Genomic DNA, 17,506 nt, shown 5'->3' with positions numbered 1-17,506 from the left:
AGAGGAGACGGTGGCTGGCGCGTGGCGAGCCGGGGAGGTGGCAGATGCTGGCCGCGCAGTGCAGACTGCCAGGTTCAAGAGGAGCAAGTTCTGGGGATGCCACTGCCTGGGGTGGCTACAGCTAGGAGCAAAGTGCATGGACTTGAAGAAAAATCCTTCAACCATTAGGTGCTTACACAGAGATTTATCTGGAAATCCCTGTTAATAATCGGAGGAAGTAAGCACTCTCACAGCTGGATCTCCCGCGCAGGGCCAGCTGACTCGCCACTGAAAGCCACCAGGACAGAACATCAAGACAGGCTTTCTGACTTGACCAGCAAAATAAACAGGAAACTAAGTTGTAATCACCTTAGTACATCATTCATCTACTTGTTCACTTAACCTTATTCCTGAGGTTCTGAACGTCCCAGGCTTCGTGCAGGATTCTGTCCTGAGCGTCTTATACATGTATATACTTAGCCCATAATGTCACACTTTTCCCGAGTCCTTTCCCCAAAATCACAGTCATCGTAACGGCACTGTCTAGGGGCTGAATTCGGGATCCTGGCAATGAAAACAAGAATCAGTCTGGAGTCTCAGCCTCACCTCTATCTTGACCTTAAAAGCAAACACTGCAGGGCCTCCCTTGGTGGCGCAGCGGTTGAGCGCTGGGCTGCGAAGCTGCCAGCAGCCTCTGCAGCGCCGGTTCGATCCCTGGCCACCGGGGAGGGTCCCACATGGCGCGCAGACCTCTCCTGCCGCCCGCTGCTCCCCTCAGCAGTGTACTTCGTCCGTCTGCCTGTTCTGCTCCCCGCTCTGGCTCTGGTGAATTCTCTCATCCTCCCGCGCTTCTGACTGTACCCAGTGCTCAAAAACAAAACAAAACAAAAAAACACTGTAGGGGCCTCCCTGGTGCGCAGGGGTTAAGTCGCAACCTATGAAGCAATCCACAGCCACTGCTGCACGAGTTCAATCCCTGGCCAGGGAGCTACCCTCATGGTGCAGCAGACCTCTCCTGTCTCCCAGCTGCTCCCCTCAGCAGTGTATTTCAGTCAGTCTGCCTGTTCTGCTTCCCACTCTGTCTCTGGTGAACCCCCTCAACTCTGGTCTATACCCCAGCTCTTGTATGGGTAAATAAATCTTAAAAAAAAAAAAGCCAACACTGGAAAGGAAGTTCTACCAGATGGACCTGGGCTAAGGGCTTTCGTGGCGATCACCTCACAGTGGGAAAGCTTGTCACTAAGACTTTGAAGCAACTCGGTCACAAGAAGAGGACTTGTCTAGCACGTCTCCACAGACTGATCTGCACCAGAAACCCCAGGCCCAGAGCGCACACCCGCGTGGCTCACCATGATGTGGGTCTTCACTCTGCCCTTCTGGACCAAGAAGGTGCCGCCCAGCCCCACAGGCTTATCCCCGTAGTGTTTCTCCAGCGTCTGTCTCATGCAGGACACGAAGTTCAGCTTTCCGGTCCTCCTTTTGGCTCTCACCTCGATGACCTATGAGGACAGAGGCATGTCTGTCGCCTACGCAGCAGCGTTTCAGGGGGGCTGAGACATGCCCCGAACACCTGAGGGCCCAGCGTGCCCAGACGTGAGTAGAGGCGCCCCGACCTATCAATAAGATAACGTTGTGCCCAGAGTGCGTGCGGGTGCCACACAGCACATCTCAGGAAGCCATGTGCCGCGAGGCTGGCACACACAGCTTATGCTTTCTGGACTCTCAGTCTTTGCTCACTGAGTTGTTCTAAGATCTCTGACTCAGGTAGCCTTGGATTTTCTTAAGAAAACCGTATTTGTGGCAATGAGAGTTCCCACGGTAGCTACTCGAGAACTTCTGGAGAACATGGTGTTTTTATGAACCAAATCACCTTTCCAGGTTGGCCCTCGCTGGCAAAAAGGTTAGCCAGCAGCGCACACCCGAAGTCGCGGTGTTTCTCGTTGTACTTCTCCAGGAGGCACCCTCCGTCTGCGGGGTTGATGTGGGCAAAGTAGCTTCCGTTCACGGGAGGCCGGTGTCCGCCTTCCGTCTGGACAATGGGCATGAACTGCAAAGAGGAGAGAATCCGGTAACAGCCACGCTCCGCCATTGCTCAGCGTTTCTGCAATGCTGCAACGTTTGCTTGAACATGTCTACTTTGAGAGTTTACACGTCTCTGTCCTGAGTTCTAGGCAACTTTTATTAACGTTTCTGCAGAAGAACCGGTGTGACTGCGGGCGGCGGTCACCTGAGGAGGCTGAGGGAGCGTGGCCGACGGAGGAGCCCTCGCTCCTGCTCAGGATCGAGCTTCTCCCGGGAGGTCTGTGAGGACCTGAGAGGCGGAGCCGACCAGGTGGCCAAACACTCCATCCCCTCCACAAAGCTGCCTCACGCCAGGGACGAAGACATGCAGCTACGCACACGCTGACACAAGCCCCCCTCTTTCACAGCCCAGTGCGCCCACAGTCCGTGGTGGTGCCTGGTCTCCCCTAAACCAGGTAACCCCGAGAAATCTGAGCAGGCGGGGGCCAGTACATGGCACCCCACGGCCAAGCATGGGGCCGTGGGGCGGCGGCCTTGGGACGGGCAGTGAGACAAAGCCCCACTGAGCTCACCTCAGAATTGAAGCCAAGCGTGTGGAAGGGGCCTGCGCCCGCACCGAGGATAAAGGCCCCAGGGAGCTTGATGTCCTTGGCAATCCGATTGAGATCGTAGACCTGGATGGGAGGAGATGCCGCTCAGGCCCCGGCTGCAGCCGCCCCGGGCTGCCTCTCGTCACCGAACCGACGGGCATGTCCTTGCGCGACTGGCCAGCGCGCCCCAGGCACAGAGACCAGGCCCGGCCGGCGCCCGCGCGGGGAGGCCCAGCTCACCCTGCTCCTGTTCACCAGTGGCAGCAGGTAGGGCACGCCGCCCACCTCGGCGATCCGCGTCTTCCCGCAGATGCCTGCAAAACACAATGTCCACTAGGGCCAGAGCGCCAGGGCACGCTGGCCTGTTTCGGGGCACGCTACTGTTAAACTCAAGCGCGCGTGAGCAAACATGCCCGGCCCGCGGCCTCCGTGAGGAGCGGGAGCGGGCCCTCGGCTGGTTCCCTGACATGGGAGTTGGGCGTTTGTTTCAAACACTTGAAAACCACTGCTGAGAAAGGCAAGTGTGTGCAAGCCCAGGCGACCCGCAGCTTGGGGGCCTCGGGAGCACCCAGCCAGCCCCCCAGGGTGCACCCCAGCTTCCTAGCCATGGCCCTGGCCTCGCCGCCCCGCAGGAAGCACCGAGAGCTTGTCTTGGTTTGTTCTTCTCACAGGCCACAGACAAGTACAGTGGATGACTCAGGGTGGCTATACAGCCCACACCACCTGACAAATTAAAGGAAAATGCTAGAAAACATCTCCCGACCCTCATCACACTGACAACAGTGTGCAGACGAGGGGGACCTTGGAGCCTTTAGTTTAAAAATTGGGGGAGTGGGGGCCTCCCTGGGGTCTCAGGGGTTAAGACTCAGCACTATCAAGCTATCACCAGCCACTGCAGCCTGAGTCCATCCCCGGCCAGGGAGCTACCCACAGGGCACAGCAGACCTCTCCTGTCTCCCCGCGGCTCCCCTCAGCAGTGGATTTCAGTGGATCCACCTGTTCTGCTCCCCACTCTGTCTCTGGTGGATCCTCTCACCCCCCGCACCTCTGGCCTGCACCCCAGCTCTTATAGCATAAATAAATAAAATAAATCTTGAAAAAAAAAAGCAGGGGTGTATGCAAGTGTGGCACAGTTTCAGGGTGCTCTGGAACCCAGGGCCTCGCCTGTGAGCTCCAGGGGCTCCCGGGCACTCTGGGGCACGAGGCTGCAGCCAGGCCCGGCCAGGCGCTCAGCCTGCAAGGGCCACGGACCCGCTGTGGCGGGGTGTGGACGAGTGTGTCCACGGGAGACAGAAACAGACTCAGGCTCGGCCGCCACCCTCGGCACCTCCAGCGGACGCTCTGCCCAGCAAGTTGCCTTCGGACTCCCGGTCGGCGGCGCCCGCTCTGCAGGGGTTCTGAGAGCAATTCCGGTTCAGAAAGACGCGGGCCGAGGTGCAGCGCTGGGGCTGGATCACTGACCTTTCGCCGGGAAGGCAAACGGCTCCTGGGTCAGGTCCGGGCAGTCGACCACGGAGACCTGGACGTCGGCGAAGTTCTCCTCCAGCCCCTTCTGCAGGACTAGAGACGGGGGCCGCTGAGTTTTCGGGGAAACCTGCCACCACCACCCAGTCTCCCCATTTCTGCGCCACATTCCCACACTAAACCCAGGTCCCAGGTTCTTTCCGGGGGGGCAGGGTGTGAGTGAAGGTGACGAGATGCAGACGCACGGGGCCGCGAGGACGCGGCCTGAGCAGCAGAATGCCCGGTGCCCCTCGGGCCGGGGGCTGGGACCGTGGAGCACACTGACTCAGGGGCACCACCTGCCCTTTGGGGAGAAGCTCCCCCAACCTGCGCTGTGGAGAAGCAAGCTGCCCGAAAGCGGCCCCGCTCGCCGCGACCCAGTGCCGTTTACGGACGAGACGCGGGACCAGAGGCGCAGATGCGGGAGGGCGTCCGCCGGGCGCCGACAGACGCTCCTTCACAGACAGGTCTCTCCGGAGACAGGAGCCAGGGCGGCCCGGCGCGGGCGGCAGGCGGGAGGGCGGTGAGTGGGGGGCAGCGCGGGGCGGCCGGTGGCCTGTGCCCGCCATGGGCCTGCTGTTCGGGACACGGCGCGAGAAAGCGAGGAACAAACGGTCTCGGGGGGAGCAGGCTCGCGAGCAGAGTGCGCCCGGGGCCCCAGGCCAGGTGAGTGAGAGCTGGGCTCCATCCGGCCGCAGCCCCCACCCCCGCCACACGGGGCCAGGCCGGCCCGCCGGACACGGCCTCCGGACAGACACCGGCAGATTTATAAACAGGGTGAGCTTCACTTCGCGGAAATGTAGAGAAATTGGATTTTTAACCAGCGACGAGGGACCAAGTTCTCCTAAGACCTTCCGTAAAGCGCAAACAAGCTGGCGGGGGCGGCCCTCCTGCCGGGCAGACGCAGGGGTGCGCATGCAGGAAGGGCAGGAGCGGGTGCAGCATGGAGCGGGGTCACGGAGAGGCCCCGGAGGACGGGCCCGCTCGCCATGGACTGTCCACCGCACGGCCCGGCTCAGGGAAGACGGGACGCGAAACTCAGGGCCGCGAACTCCTCGGGTCAGAGGACCAGCCGGGACAGAGGCATTGAGAGAAAGGGGGGTCCCTCAGAGCAGAGCCCAAGGCTGCCCGGCGAGGGTCAGTTTCCTGACAGGAGCTTTGAGTTTTACTTGCAGCTTCATTCTCCGTCCCTGCTGAGGGTTTTGTCATCCGTGTCCCTCCGCCTTTACCGTGGGAGGCTTCTGGAAAGTCTCGCTGGGATGAAGTGAAATACAAACCACAGACTGAGAAGGCTGAGGCGGCCGCTGGGCGGCGGGGGCGGGGGGGGGGGTATCTTGGGAACCAGGGGGCTGAGGGAAGGAGCACCTGCCAGAGAAGCCAACGATGCAAAACCGGGCGGCGCCTGGGGCGTCAGGCGCGCTGAGGTATCGCCCTCTCTTGGCTGTCAGGCTGCAGAGGTGGAATCTTGCGGAAAATCCTCAAATACTTTAGATTGTTGGGGGGCAGACCCGGGGCCTGATGGAAGCGGCCCAGACAGCGAGAAGGGAAGCGAGTTCCGTCTTGAAAGACGATCCCACGGTCTTGTTTACTTTTCGGCTTTAGTTCTCTCCCTAGAACAATGAAACCCCTGCCCAGGTAGCGGCTCAGCTCACCTCGGGCGAGCTCCTGCAGGCTTGGCACGTGGAAGGCGAACTCGGGGCAGGCCATGGTCCCCGGCGGCGAGGGGCGCAGGGAAGACGCTGCAGGCTGCTCGCACGGTCTCGGGGCGCAGGCACGGGCCTTCGAGCTCACTCCTGCGGGGCAAAGGGCGGCCTCGGTGTTTACTAGTCCAGGTGAACACGCCCCCCGCTCCCCTGCTGTGTGCCCGCGGCAGGCCAGGGGAGAGGCCGGCCAGAGGGCAATCGCTCCGGTATATCTGGACAGGGCGGTCTGACGGCTGGTGGAAAAGCGGAAAAGCCTGGTTAGCTCTAAAGGTCTGTGAATCAGCAGGATGTGGGGGTGCAGAGCAGCACAGGCAGGTCCCCGACCGCAGATTGTGTCGTCCTGCGCTTGACAGCGAGGCCACGTATTACACACGCTTCTTAGATCATCACGTTTGCCAAAGAAAACGAGTCCTGGCAGCAACAGACACAGCTGAGCAGCTTGTGACCTTCACCTCAGAGCTTTCATTTTTTTTAAAGATTGATTTCTTTTATACAAGAACTGGGGCACAGGTCAGAAGCGCGGGAGGGTGAGAGGATTCACCAGAGCCAGAGCGGGGAGCAGAGCAGGCAGACGGAGGGAAGACAGTGCTGAGGGGAGCCGGGGAGCCGCGGGCGCGGCAGGAGAGGTCTGTGCGCCCTGTGGGGTTCTCCCTGGCAGGGGGGGGATCTAAGCAGCGCTGCAGAGGCTGCGGGCAGCTCCACAGCGCGGTGCTCAAGCGCTGCGCCACCGTGGGGGGATGGGGTGGGGGGGGCAGTACTTTTATTTTAAAACCCTGGTAAAGACGATGTGTATTTTGTGCCTGGCTTGGTAAACAGCTTTAACGTTTCCTTATTTTGAGGCCCTAAGCAGAATAACTGGCGACTGTGCCAGGACACGCGGGCACAGAGCAGGAGCGGGCGCGGGCCGTCTCTTACCGCCAGGGCGGGGGTGAGCACGCAGGCAGGGAGAGGGGATAAAATGAAAGCCCAAACGAAGGCGCCAAATGAAGGTGGCACGAGGTGGGAGGTCCCCTCCCCGGCCGAGCGCGGGGGTGCAGCGAGCCCTGGACCAGCAGGCGCAGGGCACGCAGCGTCCTCGTGGAGGCTGTTAATGGAACACCCTGTTCACCTGAGGCTCCCCCGCTGCGCCCGCTCCGCAGCGAGTGAAGGGGCACACTCTGGCCGGGGCGGGGGCGGGGGGGGGGACCATCTCACACAGGCTTTTGAAGGGGACCCCCCGCGGGAGCCAGGGAGGCCCTTGCACGCTGACTTCTGAGCCAGCTGCAGGTGGACGGGAGACCCAGCTTCCCACATGCCGGCGCTACCCAAGTCTCTCAGAATCCGGCGGGCACCGACTGAGAACATGGCATCTGCTGTGCGAGGCCCTGGACGCTTCTGCAGGGCGGGGTGACGAGAATCCTCGCCCGAGCCCAAGGCCGGCTCCCCGACAGAGGGTCTGCGTTTCCTTCCTCATTAAAACAGACCTGAAGCCCTTCTCCACAGCTGCGCCGCCTGCAGGGCAGCGGCTGCACGCGTGTCTGCGGTGTGTGTGTGTGGTGTGTGCGGTGTGTAATGTGTGTGATGAGTGTGTGGTGAGTGTGGTGAGTGTGGTGAGTGTGGTGTGTGTGGTGAGTGTGGTGTGTGTGGTGAGTGTGGTGAGTGTGGTGTGTGTGGTGAGTGTGGTGAGTGTGGTGTGTGTGGTGTGTGTGGTGTGTGTGGTGAGTGTGGTGTGTGTGGTGTGTGTGGTGAGTGTGGTGAGTGTGGTGAGTGTGGTGTGTGTGGTGAGTGTGGTGTGTGTGGTGAGTGTGGTGAGTGTGGTGAGTGTGGTGTGTGTGGTGAGTGTGGTGAGTGTGGTGTGTGTGGTGAGTGTGGTGTGTGTGGTGAGTGTGGTGTGTGTGGTGAGTGTGGTGTGTGTGGTGTGTGTGGTGAGTGTGGTGTGTGTGGTGAGTGTGGTGAGTGTGGTGAGTGTGGTGTGTGTGGTGAGTGTGGTGAGTGTGGTGAGTGTGGTGAGTGTGGTGTGTGTGGTGAGTGTGGTGTGTGTGGTGAGTGTGGTGTGTGTGGTGATGTGTGTGGTGTGTGTGGTGAGTGTGGTGAGTGTGGTGTGTGTGGTGAGTGTGGTGTGTGTGGTGAGTGTGGTGTGTGTGGTGAGTGTGGTGAGTGTGGTGAGTGTGGTGTGTGTGGTGAGTGTGGTGTGTGTGGTGATGTGTGTGGTGTGTGTGGTGAGTGTGGTGTGTGTGGTGAGTGTGGTGTGTGTGGTGAGTGTGGTGTGTGTGGTGAGTGTGGTGAGTGTGGTGTGTGTGGTGAGTGTGGTGTGTGTGGTGAGTGTGGTGTGTGTGGTGTGTGTGGTGAGTGTGGTGTGTGTGGTGAGTGTGGTGTGTGTGGTGTGTGTGGTGAGTGTGGTGTGTGTGGTGTGTGTGCTGTGGTGTGTGCTGTGAGTGTATGTGTGGTGTGTGGTGTGTGTGGTGTGTGGGGGGCGGCGGACCACGTGGAGGCCGGTCTGCGGGCGGCTCTCTGGGGCGGGGCGGGCCCGTTGGGGGCCGTTCTCTCCCGCCTGCCCCGGGCCCTGCAGGCGGCGGCGGGCGGCCAGTCCCTCCACTGCGGGCGCGTCCACTCGGCCCCGACGGGCGGGGGCGGGTCCGCCAGGCCCGGCGCTCGCCCAGCGGCCCCCGGCCCGCCCCGCGCTGGGCCTTCAGGGGTGCCCGCCGCGCCCCCGGCCGCGCCCCGGACCCCGACCCGCCCCAGCCGCGCCCCCGGCCCCCCTCGCCGCGACCGCCTCCAGCCGCGCACCCCGGACACCCCTTTCCCTCCCCCCGGCCCCAGCCGCCCCCCGGAGTCCCGGCGCGCCCCGCAGGCCCAGGAGCGCGGGGGGACGGCCGGGCCCGGCTGGTTCGCGCCTCCGACCTCCACTCACCCGCGACGCGGGCCCCGAACCCCGCCAGCGTCCCTCGGCCGGCTCGCCCCGCCCCCGCGCAGCCCCGCCCCGCCCCGCGCAGCCCCGCCCCCCGCGCAGCCCCGCCCCGCCCCGCGCAGCCCCGTCCCCGCGCAGCCCCGCCCCGCCCCGCGCAGCCCCGTCCCACCCCGCGCAGCCCCGCCCCGCCCCGCGCAGCCCCGCCCCACCCCGCGCAGCCCCGTCCCCGCGCAGCCCCGCCCCACCCCGCGAAGCCCCGCCCCCCGCAGCCCCGCCCCGCCCCGCGCAGCCCCGCCCCGCGCAGCCCCGCCCCCGCGCAGCCCCGCCCCGCGGAGCCCCGTCCCCGCGCAGCCCCGCCCCGCCCCGCGCAGCCCCGCCCCGCGCAGCCCCGCCCTTCCGGGACCTCCTGTTATCGCGAGACCGGGGCCCACTCTTAGCGGCGCCGCGCGGCGGGCGCGTCCTTTCTGCGCGCTGGCCTCGCTGCTGCGGACACGGGGCGCGGGGGGCCGGGGCGCGGGGGCCGGGGCGCGGCTGGGCCCGCGGAGCCTCCGCCCGCCGGGGGCAGGGAGGGCGGCCCCCGGGACGGCCCCGGCGCCCCGGCCCCGGCGCCCCCCGGCGGCGGCGCGGACAGCGGCGGGTGCGCGGCGCGGGCCCTGGGGCGCGGGGGGCCCTGGGCGCGGGGGGCCTGGGGCGCGGGGGGCGCGGGCGGGGCGGGGCGGGGGCGCCGCCGTCGTGCGGGCGGAGGGGCCGCTCCGGGCGCCGGCTGGACGCGAGCACGGCCGCGGGGGGACCCCCGGGCGGACGCGGGCGCAGCGGGGATTGTCCTGTTTTCCAGGGAGAGCTCGTCGGGCAGCGGCCTGTGGGGGCCCCGCGCGCCCCGCGCTCGCCGGAGCGGCCGCAGAGGAAGCCCGCGGGGAGGGGGCTTCGTCCGCCTGAGAAGGCGCGAGCGAGAGACTCATCCAGTGACGACTCTTTCGAGCCGAGACCGTTGACATTAAAAGCAATTTTTGAAAGATTTAAAAATAGGAAAAAACGTAGAAAGAGGAAATACAAGCCCACAGGAAGACCCCGGGGGAGGCCCAAAGGCAGCAGGAGCAGAGGCTCGCGGATCAAGAGGCAGCAGATCAAAGACAAAGGCTCCGGGTTCCCGTTCCTGGAGTCAGAGAATGGAAGGAAGCCGCTGCCCTGGAGAAAAATCTTAACCTTTGAGGTAATTATTTTCTCTATGGGGCTGCACACATTGCTAAATGTCTTCAGATTTATTGGCCACTATTAAAATTCGAGTTCCTGTCAAGGACCCTGAGCTCAGACTTCCGGGCTGAGGAGTGCAGCCCTCGCGTGGCTGGCTCGGTGGCCTGCAGCGGGCGCGCTCCCTGGCTGTGCACGCGCTTCCTGCTCACGGCCTGGCCGGTCTAGTAACATCCCCGGTGCCCACACAACTGCCGGGGTGTGCAGTGATCCAAGCCAGGCCCCGCCTGCTGTTGGTGCCCAGTGACTTCAGGTTTCCTTTTACAGAAATTAGTAGGAGACTCAAGTGTTTGTTATTGATACTTTGATTCCATGGAATTCTGTCACTTCCGAGATTTAAATGACTTTAGCGTAAGATTTGGGCTTCAATTTTTTTAAAAAAAAAAAAAAATATTTTTTTTATTTATACAAGCACTGGGTACAGTCAGAAGCGTGGGAGGGTGAGAGAATTCACCAGAGTCAGAAAGGGGAACAAAACAGGCAGATGGACGAAATTCACTGCTGAGGGGAGCAGCAGGTGGCAGGAGAGGTCTGTCATACCACGTGGGACCCTCGCCGGTGGCCGGGGATCAAACTGGTGCTGCAGAGGCTGCGGGCAGCCCCGCGTTAAACCACTGCGCCACCAGGGGAGGCCCTGGGCTTCAATTTTTCTTGGCATCACCCTAACTCGGTTTGATGACTTGCTAGATAGGACAGTGAAATCTCCTTATGACCATTAGTTGGCACATTGATACATTGCGCATGTGCAGACCAGTGACATCAAGATTTGGCCATTTTGGAAGAGGCATCTGAGTCACAGTGAAAAATTATTTTGCAATGTCATGACTTCACATGTGTTTGATGTCCATAGCAAGCTGTGGCAAGAGGATTTTTCAACTACCTTGAAAAACTAAAGTATGAACACCACCTCAAGGAATCCTTGAAGCAAATGAACGTTGATGAAGATTTAGAAAAAGATGATCTTGATAGTCGAAGATACAAATATTTGGACGACGACGGGCCTATTTCTCCTATTGAGTCAGCGTAAGCCAGGCCCTGGGGAGTACTGGGTGTTGCAGGTGTGACTAACTGGGTCATGGACAATTTGACATTGGACTAATTTTAATGTTACAGAGCAGAAGATGAAGATGAAACAACTGTTGAAGATGATGATGAATGTGACATTGAATTGGTGGTAAGTGACCTTTTTATCCCATCTCATTTTAGGAGGGAGGGCAGCATTGGTACTGATTATTTTTCAAGCAGTAATTACTCTAGATTCAATTTTATTAAGGCTCAATGCATTTGGTGCAGTTGATACTGGAATAAAAATGGACTATTTTGGGTAGGTGATGAGAAGTGAGGAAATTTTCAACAGACAAATCTAGGTTATTTCAACACTAGCGCTCAGATTCTGTAATAAGTAAATGAATGATTTTTAATGCCAATGTTGGTTTCTATGCAGGAGGAGGATTATTTCATAATAAGCTCTGCATTGCCAAAGAAGATGGAGGTATATGTAGAAGAACAAGAGGAGTGCGCTGAGGCAGCAGCTGTGTCTAACACGGAAACGCAGACAGAGAGCAGTGATCAGTAGAGAAGGCAGCTCTCCACGCAGGAAGGAAACATGATGCGGGTACACGCACCAGCTTAGTGATAATTCTTGAAGTTTTAATCTAAGGAGATAAGAGAGGCAATTAAAGTGCTTATTAAATGTGTTGAAAATTTGAGATTTTGAAAGAAATCATGTTTCGTTATCCTTGACAAAGTTTAAAGGTGTGACTTGAGCAATGAGTCAAAAAGTTCAGAAATTGTAATCTTGGGAAAACATCAATAATGGGGAGGAGGCACATTTTTTTCTCATCATAAAAAACTGGACTTCGACTACCACTGCCAATTGTCACATAGGACGTTGCATTCTAGCCTAGCACTTGTGTTTGTTTTTGTTTGATGTGTGGACAAAGACTTTGAGACAGGTGCAAAGAATAAATCCTCTTTTGCAACCCAGAACTCATTGTTCAGTATGAGTTTTGATACATGTAAGAAGGAACATGATACCTAAAATAGATCAAAAATAAAGGTTACTTCCAAGGCTAGAAGGGATCATTTAAAAAGAATGTAGGGAATTTTGCATTCTCTTTTCGATACCAACGTGTGGAACAAGGACTGCTTCTGTTTTTTAGGTTTAGATCTTGAGAAGTATCTGGACTAACCTAAAGATGTCTTCTGGTGAGTTTTTGGACCAACTCTAAGTAGAGTAAATTGTCAGATGACTAAATCCTACAGACTGAAAGACATTTCATTACTGGAAGAACTTGTAAGATTGACTTCAGAAAATGAATCTAGATCCACCCATTTGAATGTTTACACTGTACCAGTTGAACTGGGTGTGGAAATAGTTTGAATATTGCCACCTTGGACAAACAGCATGACTTACACATAAAACACGATCTAAATTAAGAAAATGTAATAAGGGCCTCCCCAGTGGTGCAGCAGTTGAGTGCTGGGCTGTGAAGCTGCCCGCAGCCTCTGCAGCGCCTGTTCAGTCCCCATTCAATCCCCGGCCGCTGGTGAGGGTCCCACATGGCGCGCAGACCTCTCCTGCCACACCCACTGCTCCCCTCAGCAGTGTATTTTGTCAGCTGTTCTGCTCCCCGCTCTGGCTCTGGTGAATTCTTTCACCCTCCCGGCTTCTGACTGTACCCAGTGCTTGTATAAATAAATAAATCTTAAAAAAAAAAAAAAGAAAATGTAATAAAATGGAAGAGGGACTCAAGACATAAGCCGTGGCCTTGGTTGAGGTCTATCCCGATGGGGCTTTGCTGTAGGCCTGTATCGTTGGAAACGCCTCATAGAGTAACATGTGGTTGCTTTGCTCACAGGGCTATTTGTCAGATCTGTGGGAAGAACTACAAGACAGTTGATTTTTAAAAACCTGTAAGATCTAACAGTTGGCTTTTTCTCCCTTAGGTATTAGCCATCCTGGGAGCGCTGCTGCCGCAGGCTGTGCCAGTCGGGTATGTTGAGCTGCCTGGGGGCATTGCTGGGCTGTGTGACGAACCAGATGATGAATGTACCTGTTCAACTGCTGGGTGACACAGACATGAACTAAAGCGTCATTCTGATAGAGCTAAAAGCATCTTTTAGTTACTAGTTACTGTTACCATCCTTAATCCTTTATTTGGTATTTTATCCATAGGAGTGACTTGGGTTCCTCATGAGTGCTTTGAGGTAAGTGGAATATTTAATTGATGCGATGTATTACATTCAAAGGTTATGAAAAATGAAATTGTGAGCAGTTACATTAATGCAGAACTGGAAGAAATGCAGTGGCTGCTCGGGCTTACTCAGGGAAAGTCCCCCTTTTTGTGTCCTTATTCTTCTGTATGGCTTGTTCCTAGTAACATACTCAAGTGTGTTGACTGCAAAGGGATGTTGTGTTTTTAAAAGAACCGTCCCTAAGAGCAGTTTGACCAGCCATGATCATGGTGGTTGTGGTGCATGTTTCAGTAATCTGCCTTGGTTAGATGAAGACAGCGTTGAGATGAAGAGGAGCCGCTTGCTGTTTAAGATGTAGTTAATGTGGTTGCCTCCCTGGGCAGGAGTCAAGGTCACACGCCCCCAGGATCACAGCTGCACTGCTTGGTATCTGCACTCAGCAGCCTTCCTGCTGGGGGTTCAAAGGGCCAGTGCAATAGCAAGTCAGTATCTGGCATCGTTGGTTTTCTTGGCTTTGTGCATGTAAAACCTGGTATTTCTATTGATACATCATTTCTGATAGTTGCTCATACTGACAAGTTGGGTAGAAGATGCAATAGGAACTAATGCTGCCTATTTTCTAGGACTTCTGAAGCTGAGAGGCAGGCAGATGCCTCTGCTGACCTGAAAGAGTAAGGCTCTTCATTTCCCTCCTAGCTGCTTCCTTCATTGTCATGGTCAGCCAGCGGTGGGGCGGGGCAGGGCGGGGCATGGCATGTCTGCAGGCCCCATTCGAGATGAGAAGGGGCACCCTTGCTCATGGTGTCCAGGAGTCGTTGATGTGGCCACATGGAGATCAGGTTATGCTTCCATCACAGTAAGCTGATTGCAGTGGTGACAATGAGACCTGTGACATTTTTGCTATCGTCTGCAAACGGGGGGGGGGGTCAGTGTGAGTGTAGAGAAGAGGCGCTGACTGACTTTCCTGCAATTCCTAGGACCGTAACTCCCACTGCTTGAGGGGATTGGATCCAGGGACTGGAGGTAAGATGTTACCACCATACATCCAAACAACCCCTGGGAAAGCCCCGTCCTCGCGGCCCCGGGGGCTGCCAGCAGCCATGCGCGATGTGATGATGATGGGCATGTGTTCAACTGCTCCGAGCAGGCTGAGTGAAACGGCCTTTCTGAACGTCTGCCTTGCGGGGCTGGCGGTATTTCACAGTCGCTCGGGGCACTGTCACCGAGACGCGCTGGTCCCGATAGCAGCAGCTGCTTCTGCATTCGCATAGCCCGTGAAGTCGCATGTTAAACGGAAATGTTTCCCTTAGCCTTAATTTAGGATGTTTTGTTGACCTAGATTGAGCAATGCTTATTGCAGCGAACTGCCTGGGTCTCGCGCTGCGTCTGAACCGGGCTGTCTTCTGCGCGGTGGCTATCTGGAGGGCCCTCAGGGGCCTGGTCTCTTCAGCAGGACAGCGGGAGCCCAACAAAAGCAACTGTCAAGGCAAGTAAAGTCACTTTCCTTCTAGGCCAGGGGACGTGAGGGTCATTACCAAGGCTTTTAGAATGCAGTTTTCTTATTTGCTGTGGACATGACCTTAAAAAAAAATCCCAGTAGGTTTGGTTCTTGCTATTCGGTTAGCATTCCGCCTACAGGGGACATTCTGTTAAGACCAGGCCGATTTTCACCGTGGGGTAAGCCCTGGCGGATGCGGTTCCAGGTTACCGCGGCGCCATCGCAACAGCTCGTGACCTCTGATATTCCTGTTGCAGGGCTGACGCGTGCAGGTGTGCTCTCGTGAGAGGTACGTAAGAGTGTGGAAAAGGTGACTTCATGCGGGTCATTTCAAAGAGGGCTTTTGGGACTCAAACCAGGAGCTCTTGACGCTGTGACCGAAAATTGACCTCTCCACGGGATGCAGCGCGCACTCACTAGTGCCGTGCCTCCCCGAGGAGAGACATGGTCTTGGGGCCGCGGGCTGTCTCCCACGCGTAACCAGCGCCTCTGTCCTTCAGAGATACTTTGAAGAGGATGATCGGAACTGGAGGAACTAAATGATGGGAGTAACCAAAGTGAAATTCTGCACAAATTTATTGATTGGTTTTGCCTGTTACACATAATAAAGAAGCCGCTAGACTTTGCAGGGAAGTCGGTGTTGCATTTTTGGCTCGCAGTCTCTCTAGTGTTTTCTGTGGAGGGAATAAGTAGCGTCAGCTCCAGCTGCAGTTTGCCTCGCACGCGAGAACGGGGCTGGGCTGCGTTTTACTTGTGAAACTCTCTTGCCCTTGCTCTGTTATGGGCATGAGCTTCCTGCTTGCTTTTTCTTCCTCTGCTGTTTGACCTCGGCTAACTGGCTGTATCTATAAATAAAGATGTCGGGTGTGACCTGAGGAGGGCGAGGGCCCCCCAGGCGCAGTGACCAGTGCCCCCACGTACCGGAGCGCCGTCCGGGGCTCGGCGGATGCTGCGCTCCTCCACTCCTCGCCGAGTGCAGCTCTGCCTTTGCTTGCGCGCAGAGGGCCTGCGCAGAGAACAGCAGTGAGGAGGCCGGCTGGGGGGAGGGGTGCGCTGGACGAGGAGACTGGCTGGGAGAACAGACCTGCAGTGGTGCTGCTCTGAGAATTTCCTGAGACCCGAACTTTCTTTCTTATTTCTTCTTGCCTCTGCAAGGACCGCTCTATAAATTTTTTCTTCCTCTTCACAAATGCCTCTTGTAAGCTCCCTGGCGCAGCCATGAAGGCTGGCGGGGTCTCTGTTGGGAAGAGGCGGGACAGCGTCACCTCCCTGAACGGGCCCCCTGCGCCCCCTGCGGCCTGGAGCTGGGCCGGGTCCCTGGCGCACCTGCCAACGCCGCTGGCTTCCCCAAAGGAGGCTCCGACACAGGGGGGTGGTGTGAGGCTTCCGTTTCTGATACGAGAGGCAGAAATTCACTCACCTAATTGTGAGAGAGTCACAGGTGAACCTAGACGCGTGTCCATGAAGCACGAGTTTATTGGCAGGGAAAGCGCCCCTGTAGCCGGGCAGCTGCCCGTCCTCCGCCTGGTTTTAACAAAACCTTTGCTTTCTTGGCCCGTGAGCGGCAGCTGCGGCGATCACAACTGCGCCCTGAAGAGGCCCCTAGTGCCACCCGCACGGCTCTTGCGCTCTGGGAGACGAGGGTGTGGACTCCAGGGCGCTGGGGCACAACAAGCCAGTCTGCCGGTGGCCACTCGCGCGCTTGCACCCTCCCACTGCGGTTTGTTCAGTCAGCGACCGCGCTTGCAAAGTCCTCAATAAGGGAGGCTCTAGCTCGGGCCACGCTGGCCGTGTCTGCAGAGCCCGTCTGAGCTGCAGTGTTTGGGAGGCGACCTCCACTGCTGCTGCTCAGGGGCGGGACGGGCGCGCGCTCATGAGGCCCCGGGCTGTTGGGGGTGGAAGCTGCGCTCCGGGTAGCCCTCCTCGCTGCCAGCCTGTGTGCAGAGCCCCCTGCAGGTGTCCACTGCATCTGCGTCTACACGGAGGAGTCCGTGTTTTCCCTACTCCTTGGCCGCGGGTCGCAGTGTGAGGTGTGGGAATGAGCGGGAACTTACCTGAGAGCATCTTGCCTCATTTCCTCTCTCTTCTAGGGTTAAGTTTGAAAAATCCATTTCCGTAATACTGATGTCACTGGTGCTCACTAACGTGAGCTCGGGCTCCTCCATTATACCGCGGCTGGGCTCCGCGTCCTGTGCAGGAAAACGGAGGAGGCCGTGTCCAAACTAGCCTGAAAACGTGCAGACAGTGGTTGCTGTAGACCAAGGTGGCGCCCCTCCCGGCCCCTTTCACAGGAGCTGGAGAGGACCTTAGGGGTGGGGGACCCTCTGGTCCAGGCACGGCCCAGAGGCTCAGGCCAGCTGGTCTCAGGACTGCGCAGGGCCAGGGAGCAGCCGCCCAGAGGCCGCCGCTGAAGAACATACACTTTCAAGGGCAATTTCTTTAAACACTGATCAGGAATTAAAAAGCCAAAAGCAGCCAAATAAACATCTGTGGCCCAGACACACCCGGTTCCCTGTCTCGCAGCTTTAGACAGGACAAAGCAGGCCCAGCCCCACCCTGCGGGCAAAGACCTGAGGAGGGTGTGGGGTTTGGGCCGAACGCTCTTTAGCAAAAATTCCACCCTCAGCTTTCAAACCTGGAGTGCTGGTCAGTCAGGGGAGACTGTCAGTGACAGACCATGGTCGGGGCTAGGGAAGTTAATGGGCAGCTTTAGTTGCTTCCATTGCGTTTTGTTTCAAAGATAGTCTAAGAGTGAATTTAATGATCTACACAACCCAGATTTCACTTACCCCAGACTGCGCTACAGTTCTGTGACGGGAACGATCCAGAACTTGCAGCGAATTCTGACCGCGTTAGCTGAGTTGGGTTTCTCAGAGTT

The 17,506-nt window shown here is 57.9% G+C and overlaps 3 protein-coding genes and 8 non-coding genes across 12 annotated transcripts; 9 read left to right on the top strand and 2 right to left on the bottom strand.

Annotated features, from left to right (window-relative positions):
* Positions 1 to 740: 740 nt before the first annotated feature.
* Positions 741 to 8,707, bottom strand: LOC119240394 (ester hydrolase C11orf54-like). 2 transcript variants are annotated; one of them, XM_037504748.2, is made up of 7 exons: positions 8,688 to 8,707; positions 5,747 to 5,887; positions 4,053 to 4,151; positions 2,832 to 2,905; positions 2,574 to 2,675; positions 1,850 to 2,026; positions 741 to 1,478 (listed from the first exon to the last, which is right to left on the bottom strand). In XM_037504748.2, the coding sequence occupies exons 2-7, from the start codon at positions 5,799 to 5,801 to the stop codon at positions 1,260 to 1,262; spliced, it is 726 nt and encodes a 241-aa protein (XP_037360645.1). In that variant the 5' UTR covers positions 5,802 to 5,887; positions 8,688 to 8,707; the 3' UTR covers positions 741 to 1,259. The 2 variants fall into 2 exon arrangements, with proteins under 2 accessions (XP_037360645.1, XP_037360646.1); XM_037504749.2 differs by lacking the exons at positions 5,747 to 5,887; positions 8,688 to 8,707 and adding exons at positions 5,264 to 5,348; positions 5,460 to 5,485.
* Positions 7,089 to 14,145, top strand: LOC119240280 (TATA box-binding protein-associated factor RNA polymerase I subunit D-like). Its single transcript, XM_037504638.2, has 10 exons — positions 7,089 to 7,151; positions 9,520 to 9,894; positions 10,783 to 10,955; positions 11,046 to 11,106; positions 11,377 to 11,547; positions 12,095 to 12,140; positions 12,882 to 12,928; positions 13,111 to 13,142; positions 13,754 to 13,801; positions 14,108 to 14,145. Exons 1-5 carry the CDS (start codon positions 7,089 to 7,091, stop codon positions 11,506 to 11,508), a joined length of 804 nt encoding a protein of 267 aa, XP_037360535.2. The 3' UTR covers positions 11,509 to 11,547; positions 12,095 to 12,140; positions 12,882 to 12,928; positions 13,111 to 13,142; positions 13,754 to 13,801; positions 14,108 to 14,145.
* Positions 11,838 to 11,965, top strand: LOC119242461 (small nucleolar RNA SNORA40). Its single transcript, XR_005124470.1, has one exon. It is a non-coding gene; the product is annotated as a small nucleolar RNA SNORA40 (small nucleolar RNA).
* Positions 12,707 to 12,833, top strand: LOC119242455 (small nucleolar RNA SNORA18). The gene has a single exon (XR_005124465.1). It is a non-coding gene; the product is annotated as a small nucleolar RNA SNORA18 (small nucleolar RNA).
* On the top strand, positions 12,970 to 13,041 carry LOC119242473 (small nucleolar RNA SNORD5). Its single transcript, XR_005124482.1, has one exon. It is a non-coding gene; the product is annotated as a small nucleolar RNA SNORD5 (small nucleolar RNA).
* On the top strand, positions 13,546 to 13,682 carry LOC119242439 (small nucleolar RNA SNORA8). The gene has a single exon (XR_005124451.1). It is a non-coding gene; the product is annotated as a small nucleolar RNA SNORA8 (small nucleolar RNA).
* On the top strand, positions 13,894 to 14,027 carry LOC119242446 (small nucleolar RNA SNORA1). Its single transcript, XR_005124457.1, has one exon. It is a non-coding gene; the product is annotated as a small nucleolar RNA SNORA1 (small nucleolar RNA).
* Positions 14,146 to 14,235: 90 nt separating the features above from the next.
* LOC119242437 (small nucleolar RNA Z40) lies at positions 14,236 to 14,306 on the top strand. The gene has a single exon (XR_005124449.1). It is a non-coding gene; the product is annotated as a small nucleolar RNA Z40 (small nucleolar RNA).
* A 349-nt stretch (positions 14,307 to 14,655) lies between these two features.
* Positions 14,656 to 14,777, top strand: LOC119242451 (small nucleolar RNA SNORA32). Its single transcript, XR_005124462.1, has one exon. It is a non-coding gene; the product is annotated as a small nucleolar RNA SNORA32 (small nucleolar RNA).
* Positions 14,778 to 14,950: 173 nt separating this feature from the next.
* LOC119242443 (small nucleolar RNA SNORA25) lies at positions 14,951 to 15,076 on the top strand. Its single transcript, XR_005124454.1, has one exon. It is a non-coding gene; the product is annotated as a small nucleolar RNA SNORA25 (small nucleolar RNA).
* Positions 15,077 to 15,406: 330 nt separating this feature from the next.
* On the bottom strand, positions 15,407 to 16,902 carry LOC119240395 (centrosomal protein of 295 kDa-like). The gene is made up of 5 exons (XM_037504750.2): positions 16,683 to 16,902; positions 15,955 to 16,048; positions 15,713 to 15,865; positions 15,550 to 15,634; positions 15,407 to 15,473 (listed from the first exon to the last, which is right to left on the bottom strand). Exons 1-5 carry the CDS (start codon positions 16,791 to 16,793, stop codon positions 15,407 to 15,409), a joined length of 510 nt encoding a protein of 169 aa, XP_037360647.2. The 5' UTR covers positions 16,794 to 16,902.
* Between the last annotated feature and the right edge of the window lie 604 nt (positions 16,903 to 17,506).

Source organism: Talpa occidentalis, unplaced genomic scaffold, assembly GCF_014898055.3.
Source record: "Talpa occidentalis isolate TD23 unplaced genomic scaffold, MPIMG_talOcc4v2.1 talOcc4.12, whole genome shotgun sequence".
Classification (NCBI taxonomy): domain Eukaryota; kingdom Metazoa; phylum Chordata; class Mammalia; order Eulipotyphla; family Talpidae; genus Talpa; species Talpa occidentalis.
The sequence above is the reverse complement of the archived record's forward strand: the minus strand, read 5'-3'. Positions and strand labels throughout refer to the sequence as shown.